The sequence below is a fragment of the Carassius auratus genome, unplaced genomic scaffold, assembly GCF_003368295.1.
Source record: "Carassius auratus strain Wakin unplaced genomic scaffold, ASM336829v1 scaf_tig00012437, whole genome shotgun sequence".
Classification (NCBI taxonomy): Eukaryota; Metazoa; Chordata; class Actinopteri; order Cypriniformes; family Cyprinidae; genus Carassius; species Carassius auratus.
The window spans coordinates 75,751-97,870 of NW_020524288.1; the positions used below are offsets into that span (position 1 = coordinate 75,751).

The 22,120-nt window shown below is 36.3% G+C and overlaps 1 protein-coding gene across 1 annotated transcript in view; it reads left to right on the forward strand.

Moving 5' to 3' along the window:
* Positions 1–22,120, forward strand: part of LOC113073595 (NT-3 growth factor receptor-like) — an 82,674-nt gene that overhangs the window by 54,497 nt on the left and 6,057 nt on the right. Inside the window, exon 4 of the mRNA XM_026246408.1 lies at positions 8,237–8,305. Coding sequence (XP_026102193.1) covers positions 8,237–8,305 — 69 coding nt within the window. The remainder of the gene's footprint in view (positions 1–8,236; positions 8,306–22,120) is intronic.

Below are 22,120 nucleotides of genomic sequence, written 5' to 3' on the forward strand. Positions count from 1 at the left end.
TACTTATTGCCAATTTCTGTCTGAGTTTCTCCTTTGACACACACACACATAAATCCATATTAGCCTGTGGCTAAGCGCTAACTTATCCATGCTAACTGTTCGTTATGAGAACATCCTTGTCTGTTTGTCTGTCTGTCTGTGTGTGTGATATGTCCAGCTATTCTTTCTAACCTCAGACTATAAGTTTCTGTTGGGTCATGTCTAGTATGAGCAACTGTTTTCTTTTTTATTCGATTCCTGTAGCACCAATTATCACCCAATTATTAATTTCAGATGTTGAAAACACCATTGTAAACCATAACCTTCTGTTTCACAGATCTGAGCAGTGACAACACTAATTGATGCCCTGTGCCCATGAACCAAAGGAGCATTCGCAATCTCACACTCCTTTCTCTAGAAACACATTATTAAAAGTGGATTATTCCCGAAAAGTCATAAATCTTTCACTGTGAAGTGCGAAACTGAGACAAGTGCCAGTCAGAGATCATTAAAGAGACAATTAGCGCACCCACCTGGGGCTTACCGCTCGGCACGCCCCAGAATAACATATCCTTTTCTGTTTTTGTTCTTTTATTTGTGACTGTGACAGCTAGGCATAGTATCAAAGGCTGTCTCCAGGGGGAGCTAATACATATTTGGACTGATTTATTGCTCCCTGCTGAGTAGAGAAGAAGATTTGTCTTTGGTGTCCTAGTGTCTACTGTCCTTTTTCCGCAGTCCTTGAAGGCCACAGGAAGGACAGAGGTGTCAAAGGCACTTTCGGGCCACTGCGGCATTGTGGGTAGGGATTTGCGACGTATCATAACTGTGAATGCAGTGGTAGTGACCTAAGGTTTCATGCATTTCATGAGAATAGCCCACATGATGTGGGTTTTACAGTATATAAAACCTAGTTTTATTGTAGTGTACTGTATGACTAACCTGATTGACAGCTTATTTGGCTTCGATATGAACTGGTACTGTATCTGCTTAACTGCATTTGTGGAAAGAGATGTAAGGCAATTTAACGCCACAGTTAACAAAGTGTGAATATTTTAAATACCTTGTTGTAACCATGTTTAATGTGCACTGTCAACTACAAATGAGCCAGTAATAGTTTGATTTCCCAAAAAAAGTTTAAACAAGGTGTTGCTCACAAACATGTCTGTTTGAACATACTGACTAGCCCCTAGCCCAGCATAGCAACACTGGCTCAACCATAGGAACCAATGGAATGAGTTTGGGACGGGGCTACCAGTTTGATTGGCCAATAGCAGACAGGAGTCTGGAAAATGTACAGGGGTCAGGTTCAGAAAAAACAATGTTTGCTAATCATTGTGGTGCTAATATTGGTACAGATATTACCAATTACAATACAAATACCCAATACCCTAAATTTAAGTCCCTAAAATGTGATTCGCTAAGCATATACTGTACCACTATTTAACCATATGTGGGCTATTTATTTATTTAACATTTAATTTAGTTTTATTGCTGAGCTTTAAGGCTGGGTGAAATAGCATTTAAAGCAGGCTTACAGTATCTGGGACAGGGCAAAAAACCATGAATAACTGACAGCTGTAGAAAGCAGACAAGCGTGGAGGATGAGGCAGCTGTAGAAACGAGTCTGAACAAAGCAAACGGAGCGATACATTGCTGACAGAGGGGATTTGAATATCCACGTGGGTAGGAGGGCCAGATTTGCCTTGGAGAAGAAGATGACCTTGAAGATGCATTTGATTAATGTTTATTGGTCTAATAGTCACAAAGAAGCCAGTGAAATATTCATACGGACTTATTTATTTTTGATGGGACTGTGTGGTGTAGGTGGGGGTTTGTTTGCAGCTCTTTTCCAAGCAACTCTGTTGTATATGAAGGCGAATGCTGGTTATCCTTCACAACTGTGCACAAAATATGAGTTTACAAGACAATAGGGCTAGAAGATCTGCCTTATATGGTCTTCAAGGTTTATTTGAGGCTGTGAAAGGCATCACAGTCTCCCAAGAACTCCACAGCGGCAATTACTGTCTCACAGGTGTCTGATATAAAAGATGTTTTCTCATCAGGACGGCCAAGCCTGTTCTGGTGCCTGTCTAGCATCCGCGGCGTCCCGCAGATAACACTCTCCTCCTGAGAGAGTGACAACTGTTGTCTGTTGTTTACAGGTAGAAAAGCCTTTCCCATGGTCTGCTGGCTGGCTGAGGGAAGCTCAGGGCCTGCCCCTGGCCCTCGGTTACCCCTTCATGCATAGTTACCTTACCCGCGACTGCAGGCTATGTGTCTAATTGCCGTTTTATGGCCATTTAGCCCTTGCCTTCCCTGTGACTCCTTTGGCGTGTATTATTGATGAGGTGCTGCCATCCCACAGCAGCTCACCAAATGCTTTCGGGCATTGAAAGTGCTGCTGTCATTTCATCATGAGGCTTATATGTCAGTGCATGTGTATTGGCCAAATCCATGCAGTGGCCGTTCACAGACATGCAGATGTCATGAATATCGTGACTAATTAGACACAGCTGTGCCATGGCAATATGCTTGCAGAAAACTATGTAAAATATTTTGGTCCATTTTCCAGCTTCACAAAGATGCTCTCATTTAATTGAGGTGTTAATCATAGATTCAGAATTTAATTACTGAGGTTTGAGCAATGGGACATATATTCTTTCAGATTGTCTCTATTTTGATATAGGACTTATAAGAAATATGAAATGAGTAATTTTATGAAGTATATTTACAATGTTTTAGCTGTTATTGAGCATTAGCATCCCTAAAGAAAGAAACTTTTAGCTGTTTATTGTTAAGTAATACAAATTTAGCCTAAATTAACAAATTGAGGCATGCTAGTTTGGGACTTTTGATATCTTTTTTCTAGATTACCTTGGGTAACAGGGTTGAAGTCAGAGCATGAATATATTTCTAAGTAGCTAGGTGGTAGCATTGCTAGTTTGTAGTGATTGTTTTTCACTGGTGAATCTTATCTTGTTATTTTTAACCACTCAGTACTGACATAGTCAACATAGTTTATTTTGGCACATCGATTACCATTTGTTTAACCACAGTTTTACTACAAATGTCATGGTTAAACTATGGTTAGTGTAGTAAAACCATGGTTAATTAGCACATTTTTCTGAACAGCAGTTGGTAGCATAGCATCAAAGGCATTTTTGAGTGTCCAATCCAGTGTTTAGTATCTAATACATTAAATGATAGGCATAATAATAATACTTAGCTTATTAACTTAGCTCATTTTCTGTATAATAGTTGGTAGCTTAGCATCTTAGCTATTTTTTTTTTGTAGCTTGCCCTAGACTGGTTACAGACACTGTCCATTTAACATAGGAACTGATTTGCTGCTGTCAGGGTAACCTGTTAAGTTGACTTTCTGAACGTACACTCAGAAATATATGGTCTATTTCCATCTTTAATAACAGTCTCAACCTTTGTATTTAAGTTGTGTGTCATATTTGATGTGGGATTTGATTATTTATTTCTTTATTACCCCTTCTCCAAATCCAATTTTAGCTGACATTTCTTCTGACTGTAACGAAGTATGACCTTTGAAAAGGACACTTCCTGAATGTGGACGGAATTTGGACAGCTTCGCTATGCCGCAGACGAGTGAAGCTCAGTTCCGCTTTCATGTGTTTGCAGTGCTTCATGGAAAGGCCTTCATGTTGTGTGCTTCAGTTGCTTTTGTCGTCATTGCCTTCACAGAGGTTGACTGTCACACACCCGAGAACAGCAGAAATGAGTGCACGGAAGCGTGTTCTTGGCAAGTACAATGTCTGGTTAAGAGCTAATGAAGCTTTCAGAGGGACTTAATAATTTCTCTCTCTCTATGCTAATGCGGGTGAATGATCTGTCTCAATAAGGCCCTTAACCTTCCTTCCCACGTCCCACATGTGCCTGACTCCAAATAGATGACACGGCAATGACATAATTCGTATGCAAGGGCACATGTCGAGACCTCCTCCACCTTTACACATGCGGCAAGTACACGTAGTAGGTGTGTAAACATGTACAGGTACAGCTGTTATCCTGCTAACAGGAAGCGTTTAAAGATGCTCCGGCTCTCATTCGCCAATCACCCAAGACTCGCTCCTCTTTGAAAGTCATTACCGTAATTGATAGTCTGCGACGTTCTGAAAGGGTTTATTTGGGAGCTAAACTCCCTCAAGGGAGTAAGACGATTCACACACATCTTTGTTTATTGTGCTCTATTTTCAAACTAACGGCGTGTATGATTATTTTCCTTTTTTTTGGGGAAATCTACTGCCGTATTCTCATTGAATTACAATTTATGAGAATAAAAACATGAACACAGAGGTGAATATTTCTGCTTATGAATAAATGGGATTCTCAATGAACTGCCTACAAAATAGAGCCTGAACCGAATCTATTATTTCTTTCTTATTTATTTCTTTTGTTAGTCAGTAAAAGTCTGTGCTAAACCTTCAGAAATAAATATTACACATAATTTTTAGTCAGTGTTCTTTTTGCTGTTCTTTTTTTTATTTATATTTTCAACAACCCAGTTACAGAAATACTGTACTGTTTAAAATCCTGATTTATGTGATTAGTATTATTATTATTTTTTTTTTAAAGCATGTTCCTTTTATTGTAATAAATTACTTTGAATTATTTATAGAAATGATTTTTTAGTTTAAAATAAATTATTATTATTACTTAACTTTTTCAGGCAAACCAAATGTCGGATTGTAGTCTTTAATGTAATGAAATCTCTAATAAATTAAAAAGAATAAATTAAGATTAGTATTATAATAATACTTTCATAATACAGTAACTTTGGTAACAAGGTTGAGGTTGCAGGTAACAGTACCATTTGAAAATTACATGAGATTTTTAGTTGGCTTTCTGCCAGGCTTTTGAAATATTAATTGAAATATTAATTGGATTAATTGAAGTATTTACCAATTTGGCAACACAGACTAAAATTGTAGTTTTTGCGCTCACGCACGCGCGCAAACACACACACACACACACACACACACACACACACACACACACACACACACACACACACACACACACACACACACACACACACACAGAGGGTCCCCCAGACTAGGGGTGCTCCAATCACGATCGGCCGATCGTTATGCGCATCTCATCAGTAAAGCCGGTTCTCTAATCAGCAGTTAATTCCATCAGGTGCGTGATTTCACATAGAGCAACTGTTACTACACAGAGCCGTTGTTAACTGAGAAGATGCGCAAATCAACTTCATTTTCAGCGTTTATTGGCCCATCTTCTCAGTTAACAAAGGCTCTGTGTAGTAACAGCTGCTCTATGTGAAATCACGCACCTGATGGAATTAACTGCTGATTAGAAAACCGGCTTTACTGACGAGATGCGCATTAACGATCGGTCGATCGTGATCGGAGCACCCCTACCCCAGACCCCTTCCTTTAAAGCACTCTGTCCAGATGAACTGTGTGCTAAGAATAAAAAACTCCCCACCAAAATGCGGAGCCCTTGTGTGTCCCTGTGGAGGCCACCTAATAATCTCATTATGAATTTAATGAGGTGATTAGAATGCTGAGGGCAAGCAGAGAAGGAATGGGCACGTTTGTAAGAAACTTCCGTTTGAGGAATCGCAGGTTATTTTGTTTGTCAATTTGTGCATTTTTGTCTGTCTTTTTCCCACTTGCCACCTTCTCTCATCTACGGTGTGTCACAGGGTGCTCTCTGTCACTGGTTCCTGCCTCCCGTCCTGCGACACAGGAAATGGGGAAAAAGAAAAGTGTGAGGATTCACAGGCTTGTGTTGCTATGGAAATAAGTCAGAGCATCAAGCATGTTTTTATTTTATTCATTTATTTTTTTTTTGCTGTTGGAGATTCCTTGTGTGCCACACTAGGGACCAGCGAAGCAAATTCAAATTAGGCACATAAGCATGTTGAAGCGACTTTGTCTTCAAAATATCCAACAAGTGGATGTTTTCATTTTACTCGGCTCCTTTCAAGAACTCTCCAGGAAGTGCACCTTGTTTACAGTGGCACTTGCAACTTTGTATTGTGATATGCCAAAAGGGCCATTTAAGCTCTCTTTTATCCTATTATGACTTTATTAGCAACCAAAATACAGCATGCATTCTGGTGTTGTTAAACAAGGTTGAAATATCTGTTCAGGCATACTATGCTACCTGCATACAATTAATTGTAATATTTTGAAATATTATTACAATTTGAAATTTTTGTCTCTTTGTTTAGATTTTTGTATATTTTTTATTTAAATTATTACTTTGCCATTACTGTAACAAATTAAATGTTAATTTATCTTAACATTTAGTTTATTACAGTAATGACAAAGTAATAATTTAAAGGTGGGGTGAAATGCTCATTTTCACTCAATATCCTGTTAATCTTGAGTACCTATAGAGTAATACTGCATCCTTCATATCTCCAAAAAGTCTTTAGTTTTATTATATTTATAAGAGAAAAATAGTCTGTGCCGATTTTTTTTCGGAAAAACAAGAGCCACTGGAGGCGTGAGGTGTGGGCGGAGCTAAAGAATCACGAGCGCGAGTAGGTTTTTGCGTTGAGAGCGTTTGGAAGCTGTGACATTACGGTGAGGAAAAAAACATCATCATCCAAAACAAACCATGGCTAACGGTCAGATTCAGCATATATTTATGATCCAGAATCAGATCCAGAGGCTGAAACTGAACGAGAGCAGCAGCAGCAACGACTTGCTCCGAGCGGGGCTCGAATCCGGGTCTCCGGCATGAGAGGCGGACGCACTAACAAGGAGGCAGAGACATTTGAAGCAGTTTTACTCACCGCCTGCGGTTCCAACACACGATCGTGACCCTTTTTCGTTGGGATTGCATTATCCTTAAGAAATAAACGATATGCAAATCCGGCGTCAAACTGGGCCTTGTTTGTAAAACAAGCATCTTCGAAATGCAGGGAACAAACACAAACACTTGCACAACTCCATCGATGCTCTGTAAAAATAAACTCCGTCCACTGGTCCCTTAATGTTTTTTTTTTTTTTTTGGTAATCTGTGCAGGGTTGTCTTGCCCTGGCAACCAAAAACACACTTCTTTTGTGACATTTCGCGACGCTCTCGCTCTGATCAGTGAATGTCTGTTGTGCTCTCAGTGCTCTGCTATATAATATATATATAATATAGTGCTACCAAAATTAGTTATTTTTTTTATCTATCTTTTGTAACAATGCAAAAGTCTTTACTGTTGCTTTTGATCATTGTAGTGCATCCTTGCATAAAAACACCAGGAGAGTGCATGAAATAGGCACATAAAAAAAAGATTAATTTTGATTTCAAGTTGACGTGTGATATTTTAGCTTGATTAACTCAGGTTGTACAGATCTGCATTAAGGCTGACAGGGCTCGACTTCCATTGTTCTACAGTAGTTCTAGTTATCTGTAATGATCTTTTGTTTTGCTGTCAGTAGTTAATGAAATAAAATGCAGGTGAAGGAATGGGTCAGGGACGGCCAGCCAGCAGGCTTCGGTCCCCTGGGCGGCAATGGGGTGAAAGGATGCATCTGGGTTCATTGATTATCTGTCCGCTGCTCCTGATAGGATCTGAGCGGGTCAGTGTTGGGGTATTAAGTGATCTGAAGTAGTCAATAAATATTGATAATGAAGGCCTGTTAGTGAGGCTCCAGGGTTGTTGTTTCAGCCCCAGTAGAGGCATTGTTTGCTGCCGTCCCATAAGGCAAAACTGTATGTATTTGTGCTTTTAAGTATGCAAGAGAAAATATGTTTACTTTTGGTTTTACTCCAAAAGTCCTCCTTACAAAGAGCTTCAGAGAAAACCTGAACAGCTTTAAACATGTATATACAGCTTTCATTTCTGTACCATCCCATTGTATTGGTTACTGGACTTGACACAGACATCATTTAGAGACCCTCACTTCTATTTTATAGCAATGCTTCCATTTCGACCACCCAGATCTAAAAGCTATGTTCTGAAAACATGCCTTCTCTGCTTCACAGTCATTTAGCATTGTATTGAGTTTAGTGGCTTTTAAGGCTCCAGGCCTCCTTTTCCTCGATTTAATTTGTTGTCTTGAAAATGACCAAGTCTCTGTTTATTGGATTGGTGAGGCTGCAAGGTACCGTACTGCTACCCTTATTCAGTTAAGTTTTGGGCCGTTCGCCGCACAGCCGTTGTTTGCCTCCCCTGTGTTTTCTTTATCACCTTGTCGCAAATAGTCAGTGTTAAATCATTAAACTCTCTCTCTCTCTTTTCTTTCCACTGCAGAAACTTGTCCGGGAACCCTCTGACAACTCTCTCATGGCAACTTTTTCAGAATCTCCAACTTTTCGAGCTGTAAGTTAAATGTGTTTTTTCTTTCTTTATATTCTCAAGCCTCCATTGATTTTTTGCCTGTGATTAACTGGCGGATGGAAACCCTGCAGGGTTGAACTTCATATCTTAAACCATAAGTAAATATAAGCCTCGGTTGTGATGCATTAAATGATCTTTTATCAGTCTGTAAATATTTTAAGCCAATCTTGATCAATATATTACCCCACTTTTACCCTGCATCATACCAGAATTCATATTCATTGAATGTCAAAGTGTGAGAAAGACCTGATGATTTCAAAATACCACGTAAATCTTTGCACTGTTAGGATTTTATTGTGAGGTTAATTGCTACTCGTTAGCTTTTTAACATTGTGTGCTGGCATCAAGGTTTCATTGTCTCATTGGAGCTATTTAGACAGTGTGATTGCGATCCGATTGGGAAAGCACAACACATTTCAATGGAATTTTTTATCCATCTCAAATGTGTCTTAAAGGGCAGTTACATTTGGTCTTTTTCTTATTAAATAGTGAAAACATGCATCTCTGCTGCGTTCGTGTCTTTTGACAATTAATTAATTTGTTAACTATAGGATGTATTTAGTAACTATCAACAGGAAAGCTACTAGATTTGTAAATTTTTTGTTGCACCGAATCATTCATTTGTTAACAGTATTTTTCTCCTTGTTGTTGCCATGAAAATAATCCTAGATGGTGATATGGCATAAAACCAAAAAAATCAAATAAATAAATAAATACATACATTAATTCATAAATAAATACATAACATGACCGAGTATACATTTCTTAATAATGTTTACTGAAACAGGGTTACTAGTTCAGTGACTCGTTATTACCTTTACATCATTCTGAAAGTTTTGGTTTAGCAGTTTTGAAAGTGTTAATGTGTTTATTTGGTGTGCAAAAAGAGTCATTTGGCAGCATTAGCCAGGCGTTGGTCTCTTTTCTTAGGATTACCACAAATCAAGTGAAGCAATTTCATAATTATGGTTCAGGTGTCATCGCAGTCCTGTCTAACATGCAAACACCAATCAGCTGAGTGCATAGGGCTTTACCCATACAGGCATCTGTGTCTCGGTGTGTTCGTGTGCGCCTGACTAAACGTGATATTTTAAGCCAGGGAAGCAGGACAGCTCCTCTGAGGTGGCCCATCTTCTCTGCAGGGTTAGCACGTCCTTTGGAGATACTCCAAGGAGAGGAGTACTTTTGGATTTCCTGAGAGATATCGAACGTGTTGTCCTTAGATAAAGAAAAGTGCTATCAAAAGGATGTGAGCATGTGCTTTCCATCTTAGTGGGTAACTTAATTTAGCTACATATACAAGACATGGCCTTCTAGTTGGCATGTTTGTCGAGTCAAGTATCTAGTGACACTAGTTAAATATGATCTTGATTAGAATTTAAATGTATGCTTAACAGCATATTATGACATTTAGCTTCTTGGTTCCTTCATATTTTGCAGGTCACAACAGAAATGACACATTTCCAAGCGTTAACAGCTGCGCTTATCATGTGATTAGAGTGAGGGTAAATTCATTTCATGTGACATAACGCAGGTCATATGGGTAATACCAGAGCCATGAAGCGATGATGATCGTGGGACACCATCTTTAAAGGGACAACACAACCATATTCCATATGTGCACTGTTGCATAATACTAGCACAAATGCCATCTGTAAGCCTCCTGATGCTTTAATTTATTTTTGTGTATATATACATAATATATATATACATTAGTAAAATATATAGAATTATATAATATACAAAAAACAGTATATGTCTGTCTGTCTATCTATCTATAGCTTATAATAGGTTTATAACAGGTTTATCATTTTTATTATAAATTATATAAAATAATGTACATATATAATAATTTCAATATAACAGAAAAGATAACAATTTCCTACATGTTTAAAAATGTTAATACAATAATAATTTTGTAATATTCTAAAATATTCTTAAAATACATTATTACAATAAATTATATATACTATTATTAAAATAATGTAATATTTTATATAAATATAAATGTATTCTCTACTGTTTATATTTGAAATTATATGATATCTAATATTTGAAATATTATATAATCATTTTAATAAGATATTACAATAAATTATATATAAATAGGTGTGTGTCTGTATAAACTAGTGCAATTATTAAAATGAACTTTAATAAAACAAACATTTATTATTTAAAAAATGGCAATGGTTTATTTGTAATAATAACTTTTTATCATATTAAATTTCATTTTACGTATACACATATTTAAAGGAGTTTAATTGAACAATGACAGACTTGATTGAAAGGATTTGTGGATTTGACTCTGTATATGTCTGAGAAGCTAATCCTCAACTACTGTGCTTTATTCTCTAAAGTGGCCTGTTGTTCAAGCAATGAGCATGTCTGCCTGTGCGAATGTCTGCCACTTTCAAATGTGGTTTTGGTATGTGAAGCACATTCAATGCTACTAAGCAGTCAGAACTATGTGCATAAGGCCCGTATAACTAGCATAATGGTCTAAGCACATTAGTGCTATACTTTGATATGCACTCTTAGAAGACTCGGATTTGCCCGTCACAGTGCTGCCAAGATTTGAGATGCAGGCTGTGGGAATCACACAATGTCTGCAGTCATTGCCAGCACTGTCACTCTATAAGAACTGACGTGAACACCTGCAAAAGCATCTTAGCGCGAATGCAAGTGTTTGTCCGCACCCACGCGCGAGTGTGCTCACACATGTAATTGCTGTCAGTTTTTCTTCTTGACGGCCGGGAGGTGAGAGGGGTGATGGGTGTGTGTATGTGTGTGTGGCTCAGGAACAAGACTGTAATCATAACGCAGTGGAACAACCTTTACGGATAAGGCAATCTACTCCAAAAGTTCCTTATCAGCGCTGGTAGCATAGAGGGGGAAGTGCCTCTTATTGAGACCTATGTCACAAACGAAAGGAAGCTATCCTCCTTGTTTCTGAGCATTATCAAGATTAGCAGGTTTAGCAGGAGTGGGTTTTTTTCTTATCATATGTTGACATTGTCTGTGTGACATGCCCTCCTCCTCAAAAATGACAAAACTAATTAAGATCAACCGATTTATCTCAATTTCCATCTTTTTAGCTTTACCTGAAGGTAGTTGGTTAGCGGTGCGGAACATAGCACCGTTAGCTAGCCCTCTTGTTTCTAAGAGGAGGTCATTCACTGGACACTTTCTCAGTGAATATTGATTAAAGTTATTTAATTTCAATGTATTTGCATATTGTGTCATTCATTTGGTTTTGTAATCAGTTTAAAGACTTATTTGGTTCATTTTCTGAATAAAAGTGAGTGGCGTTTTCCCATGCAGAACTGTTGTCGGTGGTTGTGAGGAATTGTGTGTACTTACTAAGCATGCACATAGATTTTTGTGTTAAAATTTGATATAACTAGATTCATTAACTGGCATATTATACAATTAATTTGGTTTATAATCAATCGACTGCCCGGTTTTTAATTTTCTAAATAAAAGTGAGAGTGGTTTTCTCATGCAAAATAGTTTTAGGTTGTTACCAGGGATTGTTTGTGGTTGCTAAGGTGTTGATTGGGTGATTTTAGTAGTTGCAAAGTTTGTACTTTGAACATTTAATTATTGATTTATGTGATTTCATGTAATTGGATTAATTAATTGCCACAATTTTATCAGAAGAAAATCGCAAGTCTAATTGCTTATAAAAGTAATAATATGTTTATTAATACCAATAAAAAGTTAAGTTTGCTATTAAAAGGACGGAAATACTATTCAGGGATTTGAACTAGTGAATTAATCATTGGATTTGTGAATTAACGAATCAGAATTTCCGAACTTACACATTACAAAATAAAAATTGTGACGGAAATGTGTGCAGTCATGAGTATCGTTATAGGTTTTGTCAGTTCTGAACAGATTTTCATCTTTTAATGCCAATTTAGTGAAATCAGTGTGCGATAAGAGTCATTCGGCAGCATTTTTCTTGATTGTGATTTTAATTTCAATAAACATTGTTACGTTAAATACTACTTCTACTAGAAAACAAGAGGATAGACAAAAGAGTTTGCTTTTGCTAACTTTTGCGATCCTTGTAATTTGTCTTAGCTGGCAAAATTGTGGCAAAAATGGGCACCGACCTTACATCTAAGAGTCATATTTTTTGGACTTGCGTAAAAAAAGATAGTTCAGACTCTGTGTTATTTACATTTTCATTATCCTCGGGCACTAGCTGTTCCAAAAGGGATGAAGAGAAACAGTGAGGACTGCAGTAATCAAGTAAGATATAGAGTGAGATGGAGAAAACTGTGTTCAGCAGGAAAATTGTGGCCTGAAATCAGATCTTTTGCATAGACCATATTGTACAGACTGAATGGCCATAATTAGTCTGCTTTGTACAACAACACAGCAGAAGCCAGTAGAGTAGCCTAATCTAAGGTGCAGATGTAGGCCAAGTGTCATCTATATTTATTTGCCACAAATCCAATTAAGCATTCATTGTAAATAAGCTTGTAGAGCAACATCAGTAAACGCTGTAGTTTTCTGCTTTCTCAGTCATCTACTTTCTGAAATCAGAACCGCAAGAGTTCGAGGCCTTCAACTGCAGCAGGGATGTCAATGTTGAATTGAACATTTCTCTGACAGAATATACCTTAACCCCTCACTCCCATCCCCCGTTTTTGTTTTTTTGCTTCAGTGATGGCAATCTCCAGGCAAGCGTGAAGTATGCCTGCATGTTCGTCAACTTGCCCTTGAGGTGATCTTGATTTTAAAGATGTCAACTTATTCTTCACAGCAAGTCCTTGATATCTCTTACATTGTCAGATTTTTATTATCACAGAGCGTTGTTGTTATGCAGAATCAAGGCAGCAAGTATCTCATTCGTTCATGTGGCTGGAACTTGACACATTAAAGACTCAGATCAAGATGATTAGCGGGTTTGGCGGGAGTGTTTTTCTTATCATAGTCCTTGTAGACCCACTGTATGCACACTGTACGCCGTGTTATATATGCTTTTCTTATAGAGATAACCTTCTAAAGTGGGTCAGATTTGATCGGATTCAGTCATGAGCAGCAGGGTCAAAGCAATGCTAATAATAAAAATCAACCATATTTATCAGATAGCAAAATAACAAGAGGGAGTAAAGTCTTTTCATTTCTTTTAGTATTGCAAAATAAATGGTGTATTGTGGGGAAAAAATTATTGCCAATAAATATGACAAGTGAATTTGCTGCTACTAGTCAAATTAGCCATATGCTGATTGGTTGTGTCACATGCCCACATCCTCAAAAACTACAAATCTAGCTAAGAACCTTATTTATTATTATTATTATTTAACATCTTTTCACCTTTACCAGAAGATAGAGGTGGGGTTAGTGGTGACCTTTAGCTAGCCCTCTTGAGTATTTCAGGATTAGCTTGTTTAGCATGAGTGAATTTTAGGTTTTCTTACCGAGAGTTCATAAAAACCACTGTATTACAGTCATTTTTAATGGTTTTCTTGTAAAGATAGCCAGCTTAACTGGTAGGTACAGACCCAAAAAGGTAGGGCAACAAGATAATTAATCAATCCTAATAATAAAATAACAAAATATGAGAAAACTCTTATATTTTTTGGCATTGATATATTTTGGTGCAAGATCATCGTCACTAGGTTGCAGCTAGTCAAATTAATCAGATGCTAACATAGACAGGTTGTGTGATATGCTCTTAAACTCAAAGACTACCAAACTAATTAAGAACAGCAGCTTTTACCTCATTTTTCATCTTTTTACCTGTACCTGAACATAGCAGGCGGAGCTAGCGTCTTTAGCTAGCCTCCTTGTTTCTAAACGCTTTCAAGTGCGAGCAAGGCGTTAAATAGTAAATCTTCTGTACCCGCTCGGAGGATGATGATATGATACAAGCCTATTTACGGGCAAAGCACAAAAGCGTATTCGCCACAGTCCGCAGACTCAGTCACTCAGCCGCCTCTTTCAGCCTCTCAGCTAGCAGCTGCTAGCGCCATCAATCCGTTTTATTCTGTTGACCTTTCTCTAATCTCCGTCTGTATAAAGCGGCTCCCACAGAGACGAACTTCATGTCTGGCTCATCGCTTGAAGGATCATCACTGTAAAAAAAAAAGAAAGACTAAGAGTAATAGTGACAGTGGGGAGAGTCTGTTCATATTTCCCGCATTTACAGCTGTCTATAATGAATGAAAAAAAAATAAGAACCAAACAAAAACACTGTGATTTGGTTTGGAGCCATGGGTCCGGTTAAGACTTAAATCAGATTATTTAACAAGCCCAGCGTTGTCGATGAGCCAAGGTAGTTAATTACTAATGATATTTTCCAGGATGAAGGAATGACCTTATGTGATGCATTAATTGCATGGATAAAAATGTGTGATGTAAACAATTGATGAGAGAATGCTAATTATCAGATGATTTATTTATCAAATTAATTGCAATCAGATGCACATTTAAATATTTGTCTTAAAATAAAGATTATTTAAATATATTGTGGCAAATATTAAATCATGGAGTATTGACTGACATTACAAAAACTGGCTTGTTTAAAGTCAATATATTTTTTATTTCTGTTACAAAATTTTTTTTTGCCGTCGATAGCATTATATTTTGCAGTTGAGATTGTCAGACTATCATCAAAAAATGTAATTTTAAATGACGTATTTGAAAATTATATATGAAAAAATTATAATTACAGAATTTTCTTAAAAAATAAAAGAACAATGTTTTATTAAATACTATGATTGATCAAATTAATGTTATTCACATTTTTTATTTTTGTCTTCAAATAAAAATAGTTCTAAGATAATATTGTAACGATTGATTAAATCATATAATATCGAGTGAAATTACAAAAAGTAATATATAATAATACTATAGCAAATAAACTTGATGTACATAGCAATATATTTTGCAATCGAGTTTGTGAGTCTATCATTATTAAATTCAGAGGATAACCATGACCAAATTTAGTAATGAAAAAAAAAAAAAATTGGAATTGGAATTTTTGTAAGAAATGGTTCTAAAACTTGACAAAAGAACATTGTTGTTAGAATTTAGATCATTTGAAAGTTTTCTCTCAGTGGACCTGACCTTCTTAGACTCTGCCGAATCAGTGCTCATTTTAGTAGTGATTTCACTGCAGGAGGTGTCCATCAGTTGAATAGAGCCTTGCCCAGCAATCAAACCAATGCTAATTTAACGTGCAGGTACAGATTCTGGCTTGGGTTCACTTTATGTCCCTGTCGAACATGACACAGAAAAGGCAGTGAAAAACCGGCATGCATAACTGACTCATCTTGTTTGTCTGCAACTTAATGGGATTACTTATTGGGAGAAAACTGTAAAGCCAGGTGACACATTGCGGAGGGAGATCGTATATTAATCCTCGGTTTAGAAGGATGCTGAAGTCATTATGCATGTGGAAAAAGATTAAAATGCATATATTCATTAGTCTTGGGAGTGTTAAACAGAACTTGGCAATATTGCTGAGAAGCCATTTTTCACAGTTCCCTTTACTTCCTACAAATGTTTCTGATTCCTATCATAACCACGCAGCATTTGTGATGCTTTAAAGAAGACGGCTTATTTAGCGTCGTACAGAGGGAACATACTAATTCGCATCACAGAAGAAAATGCATATCTGTGCTGCAATTTGGTGGTATACTCAGAAAAATGTATGACATAGGGGAAAAAAAACTGTGATTTTTCACATTATAACAGCAAGACTGGACTGTGAAGCAATGTCTTGACAGTTTTTTAAAAAGAGGAGGGCAAATTTATTGGGTATACATGCTCTCAGAGGAAAAAAAATAGTATAAAAGTGGTGACTGGGGTGGTACCTTTTCAAAAGGCACACCTTTTACCTAAAATGTGCGTATTGGTACCATAAAAGTATATATGTACCTAAAGTGTACATATATTTTTACACTTTTGAAAGTGTACCACCCCAGTAAAATCTTTTGTACCTTTTTTTTCTGAGAGTGCAGGTACTTTTGCTTCTTGTATTGATCTTTGGGCCCACCTGTTACCATGAATACATGTGATCTTGTCTTTTCAGATGTCAGACAACACAAACATGGTGCTCTCTATCAAGACAAGGCCAAGCTTTTTTTATACTATCTAGTAAAAGGAAAACAGAGATGCTTGACAAAAATCTATCAGTAATTTCCTGGCCAGTTAAAGTAACACCCCAACCCAGGGGAAACACAGACCTGTGTACTTCACTCTGAAAACTTCCCCAATGAAAATCAATCAGCAATTCATATGCTGGAAAGTCATCGGGATGCCAGGCGGTGTTACTTTAAACTGTGAAAAAAGTGGAAAAAAGTTAAAGTGACGAGACATTCAGCCAAGTATGGCGACCCATACTCAGAATTCGTGCTCTGCATTTAACCCATCCAAAGTGCACACACACAGCACTGAACACGCACACACCGTGAACACACACCTGGAGCAGTGCATGGATATATACTTTGGATGCAGGCAAAACAAGTTCCTAGAAACTGTATGGAGATTTATAGTTCACTATAGAATTGCAGATAAGAAGTGAAGAAAAGTAATTAACTGAAGTCAGACAAGCTATGAGTATTGGCTACAAATAATGATAAAAATGTATATCAAATTAGGGTTAATATGCCAAATTGTGTATAGTGTTTTGTTTTCCTGTTTACAGTTTATTCAAGGATATAAATAATCAGTACAGTTCAGAAGCCACTTATATATATATATATATATATATATATATGTATATATATATATATATATATATATATATATATATATATATATATATATATATATATATTATTAGAATATATATATATATATATATATATTATTAGAATATATATATATATATATATATATATATATATATATATATATATATATATATATTCTAATAATTTTCAATATTGATTTTGATATTTAGATTTTTCATTTGCATTCTATTTTTTATTTTAAAATATTTGAAATTTAAAATGTTTTTTTTATATTTTAATGTTCACTTTATATTAATTATTATTTTTTGTATTATTGAAACATATTTGTACAAGTAGTACAATACATGCAAAACAAGCACAAAACAATTGTATATATAAAACTTTATTTAACATATCAGTATTTTATTTATTATTTAATTTTATTATTATACCTATATATATATATATATATATATATATATATATATATATATATATATATATATATATATATATATTGGTCAATCTCAAATCATAATCTTTTTTAAATGCTACCTCTTTCTTGCTTTCTGTTTTTCTTTTTCTCTCTCGCTCTCTCATTCTCTCTCTTTCTTTTGTGGTGTTTGGCCATTTTTGTGTGAAATAATAGGGACGATGCTTTCATATTGATCATTAACCTGAAGTAATCACTCAGAAGATTAAGATGATAAGCTCAGAAGAGAACTAGAGAGGAGCATGACTGATGCATGGTAAAATGTTCCTTCACTGGGAATAATGTCCCCCATATTGATTATCACATCCCACTTACCACAGCGATTAGTTAAATATTTAATTCAATTCCATAAAAAAGTGATATCATTGATTCAGTCTATCTGTTCCATGTATTTATTACGATATCAATGTCCGTTCTCCCCAGTTTGCATAGTGTGTTTTATATAAAGATGTTAATCCAGGATTGATGGGGGCAATATATTTCTATGAAATATGGATTTGCAATAGAATACTGAATGTAGAGGATTGTGGGTAACCAGAGCAGAAGGACAAGGTGAGGGAGTAGTTTTAGATTAGTACGGCTGGGTGATGTAGTAAGAACAGTTTCTTATTGAATCTAAACTTTTGAACTGTATTGTGTGTGTGTGTCTATGTATTGATTGATTGATAGAAAATTCCATATATCATTCAGCCACTAGTAAACTACTTGCTTGTCATTTCCAGATTTTTCCACACCAGAAAATACAAGTTAGCTGCATGTCTATTGTTATCTGATGTCACCAGGGCATTCAGTAACACAATCTCATACTTCTCTGCCCACTCGTGAGTATATTTCAGTGTCACTCACGCTTTCTGGGATCACGGAGGACCACCATCAATCACTGTCATTCACCTTCTCTCTCTCTGTTCTCTGCAAAAACAACTACTCATGCCTGAGTAGTTTCGCTCACGTCCAAACCATATTGATATGTGTCATTTAAGACTCTTGTCAATGACGAATCTTTATCACTCCCATCGCTCCCACTGCCCGCTGACAGCTTCCCATTCGGAGCTTATGAAAAACACCAAACATACTTAATGGAAACTGCCTTCAGCCTCTGTAAACGGTAATCGAGTCAGTCCCGAGATGTGGTGGAGAAGTGCAGGTTGGGATATGATACCTGCTGTTTGGAGCACGTCCAGAACATCCATATGGATTGAGACAAATGTGGGTTTCCATACTTTGAAGCTGGTAGTGTAGCCATATTGAGGGTAGGGGCATTAGGCAGGGCTATACAGGCAGTGATGTAGAAGTAGGCGTTGATCTTCTGTGGAGGCTGTGTTTAGCCACATTAAAGTGGCACATTCCACTTCGTCGTTTGGCAGATTGACTTCAATATAAGCTGTTTTAAGACTAGCGAGGAAGTTTTAAGTTCTGAAACTTACAGGATGTTTTTATAGTTAAAAAATTTTGATTCCTCAGTTCATTACCCTTAGAATAGTCTTACTTTTTTCTTTCAGTTCTACTCTTCATCATCTATCGTGTGATTGCATGTGACACCCTGTTTGATTGATAATTTGGTTTTTGATGACTAGAGGGACTTCAGACTTTAATTATAATTTGATTAAACAATGACCCCCTCATATGGGATCAGGCTAACGATGCAGGAAAGCCAGTTTAATCCCTGTAAGAATGAATCGGAGCATCACAGGAACGGTAATGAGAGCTTGCAGAGAGAGCCCGTATATCTGCTGCATGGAGCTTCGTCTCCCTGTCAGGAGTTGTGGGTTTCTATCTGTTACCACACATACATGGGCGAGCTAGAATTGAGAATATTCTCTTTCTTATTCACTGTAAAAAATGCAACTGCACATTTTCCAGTTTATGAAACCTTTTGAGTTTCCAATACAAAAACAAAATGCAATTTTCTTGAAACTACGTAAAAACCCATCAGAGCAACAAAATTACCCCAAATGTTGCCCCAACTAGTCAAACACAGTTGTCTGAACAAATAATTTCATATTGTTGAAATGTTATGGCTTTGTGAGTTCATGCATTGCAGCATGAATAAATTATGCAGACTGTTATAGGATTATTGTTTTGGTGTTTGATGACTTAATTTAAATTTGTTGTGGTTGTTTTATCATTGTTGTTAGTTATTTGTTGTACTGTGATATAAAGACTCATCTTTTTAACATTTGATGGTTGTCACCACTCTTGTTTTAGTCTTGTAAGTTGTTTTCACATGCAAAGACAATGTTGTCTACTTATTTGACTAAGTTGCCCATTAACGTTTGTCATTTGTAGACAAACATAAATTTGATAATGTGATGACTTTTTACACATTTTTTTTCCATCCAGGCAACAGAAAGAAATAAGATTTTTCTATTAGCAAAATAAGACAATCAGCACTGTGTGAACAAACACATTGACATTGACTAAACAAAGTACTTAGCAGAAATTGTGAATTGTAGAAGAACTGTATATATATATATATATATATATATATATATATATATATATATATATATATATATATATATATATATATATATATATATATATTAGGGGTGGGAGAAAAAAATCGATTCTCCGATGCATCGCGATTCTTTCTTCAACGATTCTGATTAGATTCTGAACATTTCAGATTCGATTCTGAGCTTGTTTATTTTTCCCGCTTATGGCACGTGTGTGCGCTTGAGATGCGGTGGGCTTCAGAATTTGCGCTATGAGTCACTTGCACATTGCTTGACACTCTATGCTTCCACCTGCCGAGTTTTACTTTAGATATGCTTTCATTTATGCTGTTTGGATGCAGTACTATTAGATGCACGAAACTTGAGCACTGACAGATTTTCACATGCACTTCGTGTTTGTTGTTCGGAGGCTCAGTTTCTGCTGCTGTTAAATGCACTTGCAACTTCAAATACTTTTATATGAAATTGATGTACACACAGTCAGTTATGTTTTCAGAGCAGGAAAAGACATCAGATATCGAAATAGATTTGTGCGTTAATGCAGCCTGTTAAAGCGGCCACTTTCTATGATCTCATCAGTAATAATCAAACGCAATAATGCTGAAGAAAAAAAGACTATTGTCAACTATTGTCTTTAGACTATCGGACACTTGAACACTTATTTTAAATAAGTAATTGTTTAAAAAAAAAAATGTAGCCATGAAACAAAAAGCATATAACTGCAATTTTGTTTAAGATGCAAAGTTGTAAATATGTATTTGCACAGCATAATAATTAATTGGGGAAAAAATGTTGATCAAGAATCATTTTGGAATTGGATCGTGACTCCCAGAATCGAAATTGAATTGGATCATGAAGTACCTGAAGATTCCCTCCCCTAATAGATGTACAGGATGTATGACAATATTTTGATGCATCGTTAATCGTAATCAAATCGAATCGTGGGCCTATGAATCACAATCGAATCAATTTTATTTTATTATTATTATAGTATTATTTATTTAATTTTGTGTTTTATATTTGAATACTATTTAATATTATTATTATTTTACTACATTTTTAAATGCCTTATTTTATCTCATTTGTACCTTATTTTCTTTATGTGCTGTATATTAAAATATTTATTGTCATTGTAATCATCAGTGTTTTTATGTGTTAATCTGTTCATTTTGGTTTTATGTATTTATTTTAAAAATATTTATTTGAAGTAAATGTAGATGCCATCTCGTCCCCTTCCATATGCACTGATAAACTATCTTGCATTTTCACCTGGAGCAATATGGCCCAAATTTATGCATGTGGATAGAATCGTCTTCTCTGAAAGCATTAGACGCTCAGGTTAGGACCTCAATGGCTGGAGCTTAAACTCCTGCCCACTGTGATATGTCACATTGCATGACCCCAGCAGCTTGAAACTGTAGAGCACACTGTCAGAGCCGTATCCCCTAGCTTAACCTTTCATTGCCACCGTATAATGAATCTGAATGGGTCTGTCAGTCTACATCCAGGCCTACCGTTAAAGCCTGGCTCTGTCAGGTCCTTTTGTCTTGAGGCAAAGTGCTCTGCAACATTACAGGTGTACCCAGCTGCCCTCTACACTTCACTTGCACTCGCTGGATTTAACTTTGCTTTTGCTGACTTACTTTGCTTTGAAATCTAAATCTAGCCAGTCCCAAAATAGCCAGTTTGCAGCAAGTGTATTTCTCAATTGTCATTAAATCTGGATTAAGTTGTCTTTCACTTCCTCCAGGTTCCTTTTTAATAGAAAAGTGTTTCCAGGGAGAGCATTAGTATGTATGGGCTAACTCATCTACAATGCATAGCTGACATTTACACATCAGGACTTGAGAGCTCCCTGGACATGCGCTAACGCAATCTTCTGATTATTTATGTATAAATTCTGCTTGTGTTGTGCACGCTGCTGTATGCGGATGAACAATGTATGAAAGGAAGAATGAATAAAGCCTTTTTAGAGTGATGATTCATATGATAAAGGCTCAATTATACTCTCTGTCTTAACTAGGAAGCTAACCTCTGTTTGTCCCCTACATTGTGGCGACACTTTTCATGAAGTCATGAGATGTGTGTATATTCCCAATTGTTTATCAGTGTGTGCATTCCCTTGAACCACCGTTCAATGCTCCAGTGGATTTAT